Genomic DNA, 8,650 nt, shown 5'->3' on the forward strand with positions numbered 1-8,650 from the left:
GAGATGGAGTCTCGCACTATCGCCTGGGGTTGGAGTGCAGTGGCACGATCTTGGCTCACTGCAACCTCTGCCTCCTGGGTTCAAGCAATTCTCCTGCCTTAGCCTCCCCACAGGCGCCCGCCACCACACCTGGCTAATTTTTTGTATTTTAAACGGAGATGGGGTTTCACTATGTTGGCCAGGCTGGTCTCGAACTCCTGACCTTGTGATCCGCCCACCTCAGCCTCCCAAAATGCTGGGATTACAGACATGAGCCACCACGCCCTGCCTCAAACCCATGTCTTTAAGGAGCTGTGTCACAATTATCTCAACATACTTCTACCTATTAATTGACCTTCTTTTTTATTAGATGTACGAACAAGTCCGAAAGAGTTTAGAAATGTGCAGCATTCAGAAGGACATTGAATACTTTGTGAATCAACGCAAAACTGGACAGATTCCACCAGGTGAATGGGGTGGTGGGGTGGGGAGTGTTATTTACACAATTCTATTAGCCTTTCTTGTTAGATGTCATTAAGAATGAAAGACGCCTGCCTCTTCATGTCCTGTTTCTTGGTGACTCTCCTAGCACCCATCATGTATGAGAATTTCTACTCCCCCCAGAAGAATGCAGTCCCACCAGGAAAGGCTACAGGGCCTAATTTGGCAAGGTAATAACCAGCTGCTTTTCACATGAAGAAAATTACTTTTAGCAAACATTGTTATCATGAATGTTCTAAGACTTGCTAGAATTGGAATATATCTACTACTGCATCTGCTAAATAAGGCTGCTTGCTTTTTGGAAATAGTATTTTTAGGACAAATATTAAGTGGATTTTAATAGTCATAGTTTAGGGAGGAGTATATCATGCTTGAACTTGATCATTACTGTTCATGTATGAATCCTATACTTCTCTTACAGCCTGTAGAAAGCAGGGGTCAGCAAACTATGGCCCCTGAGAGTTAAATTCATTTTTGTAGGGCCTGTGAGTTAAGAATAGTCTTTACATTTTTAAATGGCTGGAAAGAAGTCAAGACGATCCTATTTTGTGACATGTGAGAATTATTTGAATTTCAAATTTCAGTGTTCCTCTATCAAGTTTTATGGGCACACAAGCACCCTCACTCACTGAGGTTTTGTCTATGGCTGCTTTGCCACTAGAGATGAGTAGAGTTGCAAGAGAGATGGTATGTGGCTAGCAAAGTCTAAATCATTTACTACTTGGCCCTTTACTCAAAAAGTTCGCTGCCGTTCATGTAAAGGATCCTGCGGGAAGAGAAACTTCTGTTTGACATAGTCAGCTTGCAGTCTAAGCTTTTGAATTTTCACTCCAGTTTTATTAAAGATGAGGAGTGCCTAGGAAAGATTGCATGATCATTATCAATATTGAAGCATGTCAGGCACTGTTTAAAACCGTTAGTGTGAATTAGCTGATTTAATCCCCACAGTGAGGTAGGAGCTGTTTGTACTTCCTATTTTACGTATGAGGATGTGGATGTTCAAGGCACCCAGGGAGTCTTTCCCACACAGCTAAGATTTTAATCCTGCCAGTCTAGGCTGTGGGGATAAGGCTCTGTGCTACTAATCACTGTGCATGCTGCCTCTTGCCATAATAGAACGTCTGCAACGTAGATTTCCGTAGGTCAGTGCTACAGATCATTTGCTTTAGGTGAGCTTTCTTGACCCTCCAGTGCAGAAACCAGATCTGATTAGAGTACAATAGGCTTGTAGCAAGAAGTAAAAAAATTATAAAAATAACAAGGACTTATCTAAAATACTTTGGTTTTCATTTCTTACAGGAGAGGACCCCTCCCAATTCCTAAAACCTCACCAGGTATGCCACTAAAAAATGTCTTTTGAAATTCTTATATTGCAAGGCAGGCGGATCACTTGAGGTCAGGAGTTCGAGACCAGCCTGGACAACATGGTGAAACCCTATCTCCCTAAAAATACAAAAATTAGCTGGGTGTGGTGGCGCGTGCCTGTAATCCCAGCTACTCAGGAGACTGAGGCACGAGAATTGTTTGAACCTGGGAGGTGGAGGATGCAGTGAGCCGAGATTGCACCACTGCGCTCCAGCCTGGGTGACACAGTCAAACTGTGTCAAAAACAAAACAAAACGAAACAAACAAAAAACAACAATAAAATTTTTATATTGGGTTTTCTTTAAAATTAAATAGCTAGAACTTTGAAATAAAGGGAATGAAAGGATTAAATAGAATCAAATTCCCAAGGGAATGAGCCTCTATTAGAATCTTACTATAATACTACTTGTCACAGAGTGGAATATGATAACTGGTGGTCTATTTTATAGCTTATCCAAGATAATTGTGTTACTGAAATACCAAAATAAACTCATTGCAAGCAAATTTTACCTAAAAGATTATTTCAACTTGGACTGTGAGAACAGCAGAACTGAGATGTAGTTCCCCTTGGGTTACATAGAAATACAATTTATAGAAGGCATGGACGTCAGGAAACATGTCACTTAATGTTATCTTTAATGAGAACTTTCACTAATCACAGTAGTCTCTTTCTTTCTTTGAACTCCTATGATACCTCTGGGATAGAAGTACACATCTTAGCACTTCTTATTAGTTTTATGGGATGTGAGGGCAGTCTGGCTGCAACATCTGTCAGCCTATTTGCTAGGGTTGATTTGGCACATCTGGCTGGCTAGGCGGGTGTCCACTTCCTCCCTCACCAGTCCATGTGCGTCCCTGCGGAAGCTACGTGCTCAAAGAGCATGACCATTCCTGATAGAGGAGGGTCAGTCTTTGGTCAAGAGTATACAAATAGCTGCATTCCCCTGCAGCTACTCCAAACAAGCTCTCGTTAGTTGTAGGCCTTGAATATTAATAAGATCCCGAGGTCAGGTACAACTTTGTCTTCTGTATTACTCACAACACTTGACACGGTTCTGAGTACGTAGTAGGTGTTCAACATATATTTATTATTTGAGTAAAGAAAAGATATACCTATCCATGTTCAAGAGAATGAGTGTATTAATCTGTTTACATGCTGCTGATAAAGATGTACCTGAGACTGGGAAGAAAAAGAGGCTTAATTGGACTGCAGCTCCACATGACTGGGGAAGCCTCAGAATCATGGTGGGAGGTGAAAGGCACTTCTTACATAGTGGTGGCAAGAGAAAATGAAGAAGATGCAAAAGCAGAAACCATTGATAAAACCGTCAGATCTTGTGAGACTTATTCACTACCATGACAACATTGTGGGGGAAGCTGCCCCCATGATTCAAATTATCTCTCACTGGGTCCTTCCCACAACAGGTGGAAATTATGGGAGATACAATTCAAGATGAAATTTGGGTGGGGACACAGAGCCAAAACCTATCAATAAGGGAGGAGTTCAGCTTATGCTGTACTTAACAGTTCACTAAAAATTTAGCGATGGAAAAAAAATGTAGTGGCTGAAATTCTATCTTTGAACAATATGAAGATTTAAGATTTTTATTTCTTATTGCTTTAGAATTACCCTTTGGTAATGTAGGATGCTATTTCTGTCCATTTTTAAATATGATTTTACTGTGGGTACTGTACCTGAGCATGGATGAAAGAGGGCAAAGAAGTCAGCATAGTGATTTCCAGAATGTCCTCTGGTTTGGAGTAGTGACTGCCATTTATAGTTTTTGTTGGCAGATCTATTTTCTCCTTCCAAAATGGTAGTCACCGGAATCTCTAAGTGAGATGCCCTGGCTTGAAAAGGGCTGAGATCTGATTATGAAAAATTGATGTTACTGTTGTTTTCTGTGTTCTGCCTTTTGCAGATGATCCTGATTACTCTTTGGTTGATGACTACAGTTTGCTCTATCAGTAACATCAATGGTAAGAACCTTTATTGAATTGAGTCGCGTGTAGACTGGTAATTGTGCTATTGAGGCCTTTGAAGTTTCTTTATAACACCACCACAAACTAGCAAGGCCTTGCATCAGGCAGGCACACTGGCCAGCATGCTGTCCCTTCAGGATGCCTCTCTGGATCCCACAGCTGGAAGCAGACTGGAGACCCCTCCATACCTATTTAAATGAGGCTATTTTTCCTTCATTGATTATTCCGTAGTAACTCTTTATCAGCTTTTTTTGTTTGTTTGTTTCAAGGCAGAGTCTCACTCTGTCACCAGGCTGGAGTGCAGTGGTGCAATCTCAGCTCACTGCAATCTCCACCTCCCGGGTTCAAGTGATCCTCCCACCTCAGCCTCTTGAGTAGCTAGGATTACAGGTGCACACCACCACACCCAGCTAATATTTTTTTTTGTATTTTTAGTAGAGACAGGGCTTCACCATGTTGGCCAGGCTGGTCTTGAACTCCTGACCTCAAGTGATCTACCCGCCTCAGCATCCCAAAGTGCTGGGATTACAGGCGTGAGCCACCATCGCCGGCCCTCTTTATCTGCTCTTATTAAGCTCTTTTATAGTTATTACACACCTGGATTTAAGGCAGTGCTCATCAACAAAACACACATCATCCTCACTGTTAAAGTAATTTAGATTTTAGTTTACTTGTCCACCATCTAAAAGAGGAAAAGTCAAATAAGAAGTGCAAATGATATCACACTCACTGTACACACAAGGTCATCACAGAGGTCATCCTGCAGAGTATCAATGCTCTGAACGAGCTTTTCTTAGAAAAGGACTGAACACTGCTAAGCCAACTGCACCTGCAAAGATATACTGCATGGTGACTCTTTTTCTTAGGCACTGAGGTGCTTGGAACGTTCTCCAAGTCAAAATCATTCTTCACAGATGTGAAGAAATGCCTCAGAAGCCAAAGTAGCGATACTAAAAGAAACTCTTCATAAAGTATCATTCTTTTACCCCAATGGGCTTATCTTGGGGTAAAAGAATTATATAGGTACACACGAGCAAAGAAAAGGTCTGAAGAGATATATTCCTAAACAGGTAATGTTTTTCCTTTCTGTTTTTGAATTTGTCTGCAATGAAAATGTGTTACTACTTTGACTAAAAACTGTTTTAAAGAGTTGGTCCACTTACATATTCCTGATCTCAGTGTGGACTGAGCTACACGTCTGAACTACATGTCTTTGCATTTCTTGTTACTTTATGCCCTGGATAACAGTGTCAGAAGACAAAGTGGCAGGCAGTGGGTGGGTGGGATGCCAGAAGTCAACTGAGAAAGGCAGCAGCCCCTCTCTCATGCTTCCTGATTTGGTGTTGGTTACATATACTGTCCTTTATGAACCTAAACAGATTTTAACAGTGCTCCAGGGTGATTTTCTATAGTGTTCTATACCACCAAAGTGAGCACATCAAACATTGTTTGTCTCCAGTCCTCTAAAAACACCTACTTTGTGACTTATAGCCAACTGGCTATCTAGGACAGATGCCAACTTGTCCTAATTACATAAAAATAATCAGCTAATGACCAGGCACAGTGGCTCACACCTGTAATCCCAGCACTTTGGGAGGCCGAGGCAGGTGGATCACTTGAGACCAGCCTAGTCAACATGGTGAAACCCCATCTCTACTAAAACAAAAAACTACAAAAAATTAGCCAGGCATGGTGGTGGGCACCTGTAGCTCCAGCTACTCAGGACCCTGAGGCAGGAGAATCACTTGAACCCAGGAGGTGGAGGTCGTAGTAAGCTGAGATCGCGCCACTGCACTCCAGCCTGGGCAACAGAGCAAGACTCAGTCAAAAAAAAAAAGAAAAAAACCCAACTAGTTTCTATTATATTTAAACATAAGTCCTTAAATTGCTTAACATAATTGCTTAATGTATTTAATATTTAAGCAACTTTGCTATAAAATATATGGAACTTGAAGACATAAAGTACCCTGTTCTCTAACTGTATATAACTTCGGACCTACAAATCTACAAATAAATTCTAGTCTTTACAGTCATCATTTCTTCTTCGTTTCATAAGCCTTCCTCTTTCTCGTGGAAAGGGACAAGGCCCTAGTGAAGGTAGAGTGGAAACCTGGTAAATCAACGACTTGGAATTCAGAGGTGGCACCTGCTCTCTGGAGCACTGTGTAGATAATGGGCAGGCCATTGGCAGTCCTAAGTGTTTCTTTTTATTTTTTACCTCTTTCTTTTCTGTCCTTACTTGTTTGGGTAAAGAATATATTCTGGTAGCTTACTAGTACCACTTGACCCAACAACTATAGTTCCTCAGAGTCGAAGAGTGTGATGTTTGAATGCAAGATGCTAGTGCCAACACATTTACTTGAGTTATATCATTTCACTGGAGTTCACTGGAATCTGTGCCCATTCAATGAGTTGGGGTTCAACATATACATCAATTTCAGAAAATTTTAGAAAAGGGAGTATATAACACATTCATATTCAATATACAACATATACTGAATTTCAGAAAATTTTAAAGAAGGGAGTCTAATTTAGTGAGTAACTTACTAAGCAACTTATCACAACAATTAAAATAGTTTGAGTGAACTTTTGGAAAATAAGTTTAAACAGGGTCCCAGCACGGTGGCTCATGCCTGTAATTCTAGCACTTTGGGAGGCCAAGATGGGCGGATCACCTGAGGTCAGGAGTTTGAGACCAGCCTGGTCAACACGGTGAAACCCTATCTCTACTAAAAATACAAAAACTAGCCAGGCACAGTGGCAGGTGCCTATAATCCCAGCCAATTGGGAGGCTGAGGCAGGAGAATCACTTGAAGTCGGGAGGTGGAGGTTGCAGTGAGCTGAGGTTGCGCCACTGTACTCCAGCCTGGGTAACACAGCAAGACTCTCTCTCAAAAAAAGAAAAAAATAATTTAAACAGGAAAAGTTAGGAATTTGTGATTTGTTTTATAGTTGCTGATTTTAGCTGCTATTCCTGTTGTTAATTTTAACATGTTTAGGTAAAGATAGATTGAAAATTTCAAATTTAAAATATGTATAAAAATGTAAATGTATGCATTTTTTACCACAAAGCAATGCTGGTATCATCACATTCCATTTCTCATTGCTTGGAATACCCATTCCTCACTATTTGTTTTCTTTGGCCTGCACCCTTATTCTTGTTGAATATACTCTCAAGGTAGGAGAGAGTGTTGACAAGCACTGTTCATTCATATGAAATTTCTTTGTTATTTTCTTTCAGAAACCAGAGCTTTTTCCGGCAAGTGCTTCTATGACATGGAAAGGGCACTCAGAGCAGCAGGACCTATAGCCACATTATGTCAGTCATGACGACTTTGAAGTGAACCCTTGCTATAATTTTTTAGAGATTTAAAATTTATGGTAGACATTTAGGACAACATAAGCAAGTAGAGTTCTGCAGTTTTTTGAAGTTTACATATTGCCCCATTCTGAAGAATTATTCTTTCCCAGTTACTCAGGTTGTGAATGAATTAGGTTTTCAACATGGGAACCATGAAATCCACTTCTGGATTTGGAGTGTCCACTTGAGGAGCAGAGGTGGCAGCAGAGGATTCTGAGCCACCAGCTGCAGTAGTAGCTCCTTTGGCTTTGGGCAGCCTGGCTGTGGAGTTTCCACGGCGACACACAGCCTCAGTGGTGCAAGGTTTAAAATTACCTTCCTTTTTGGCTAGAAGACTTAGAAGCCACCTGATCACACTTTCTCATTTTACAGATGAGGAAACAAAGCCTACAAGTGTGAAATTAATTTCCTTACAGTTTTCCTAGCTGATTAGGGACAGAACCAGAACTAGAGCCCAAGTCCAACCCACATCACTATTCCTCTAACCCTTCCTGAAGTTGTGATGCTTATGCTGAAATTTAAGATGCCAAATATTTTTGCCAGCACTTTTTCAGTTGGGAAAATCACCAGGGTTTAAATGTCAGATTTATTTTTATGTGGATCACTGTGTGTACTGAACTACACAGCATGATATTTAATCTAATCTAAGGAGCCACTGATTGTAAAACATGCCATTATTTTATGTTGCACTAAGAAGGTGGGGTCGAGGAGTTGCCAATAAACTTGTGACATACCATTGGTGGCCAAGCCCATTTGAATTTAAGATGCTAAAGTATGAAAAAAAAATACATCCTGGAATCAATGAAATACCATATTTTGATTCCATTCCTCAAGATCATTTTAGAGTTACAAAACCAGTCCTCAGTTTTGGGTCTTCACAGAGAATCTTTCCCTTGCTAGACCCCAGAATTTTAAATGCATCCGTCTTACACTTTCACAAATATTTGGGTTTTCCTTTTTCACTCACAAACAGCAGGGAAGTCATGTACTTTTTGTACAACATCTGTGCACTGTGAGAAAATGGTACTCTTTGGTTATTGACAAGTTAAAATAGCTCTCTCAGTTTTCCAGTATTACAGAGAGCAAATAGTTTCCTCTCCAGCTCTGTGCAGTAGCTTTTCCAGAACTATGGACAAATTGATTGAAAGAAGATTGATTATTTCCCCATCTTTTCTTTTCTTTCCTTTCTTTCTTTCCTTCCTTCCTTCCTTCCTTCCTTCCCTCCCTCCCTCCCTCCCTTCTTTCTTTCTTTCTCTCTCTCTCTCTCTCCCCCTTTTTCTTTCTTTCTTTCTCTCTTTCTCTCTTTCTTTCTTTCTTTCTTTCCTTCTTTCCTTCTTTCCTTCTTTCTTTGAGTCAGAGTCTCGCTCTGTCCCCCAGGCTGGAGTGCAGTGGCGCAATCTTCGCTCACTGCAACCTCTGCCTCCCGGGTTCAAGTGATTCTACTGCCTCAGCCTCCTGAGT

The 8,650-nt window shown here is 40.9% G+C and overlaps 1 protein-coding gene across 1 annotated transcript in view; it reads left to right on the plus strand.

Annotated features, from left to right (window-relative positions):
• Positions 1 to 7,923, plus strand: part of PSTPIP2 (proline-serine-threonine phosphatase interacting protein 2) — a 56,162-nt gene extending 48,239 nt beyond the window's left edge. Inside the window, exons 10-14 of the mRNA XM_011978088.1 lie at positions 350 to 446; positions 569 to 650; positions 1,780 to 1,814; positions 3,768 to 3,825; positions 7,070 to 7,923. Coding sequence (XP_011833478.1) covers positions 350 to 446; positions 569 to 650; positions 1,780 to 1,814; positions 3,768 to 3,817 — 264 coding nt within the window. The 3' untranslated portion in view covers positions 3,818 to 3,825; positions 7,070 to 7,923. The remainder of the gene's footprint in view (positions 1 to 349; positions 447 to 568; positions 651 to 1,779; positions 1,815 to 3,767; positions 3,826 to 7,069) is intronic.
• The last annotated feature ends 727 nt before the right edge of the window (positions 7,924 to 8,650 follow it).

The sequence above is a fragment of the Mandrillus leucophaeus genome, unplaced genomic scaffold (assembly GCF_000951045.1).
Source record: "Mandrillus leucophaeus isolate KB7577 unplaced genomic scaffold, Mleu.le_1.0 Scaffold189, whole genome shotgun sequence".
In the NCBI taxonomy this organism is placed as follows: Eukaryota; Metazoa; Chordata; class Mammalia; order Primates; family Cercopithecidae; genus Mandrillus; species Mandrillus leucophaeus.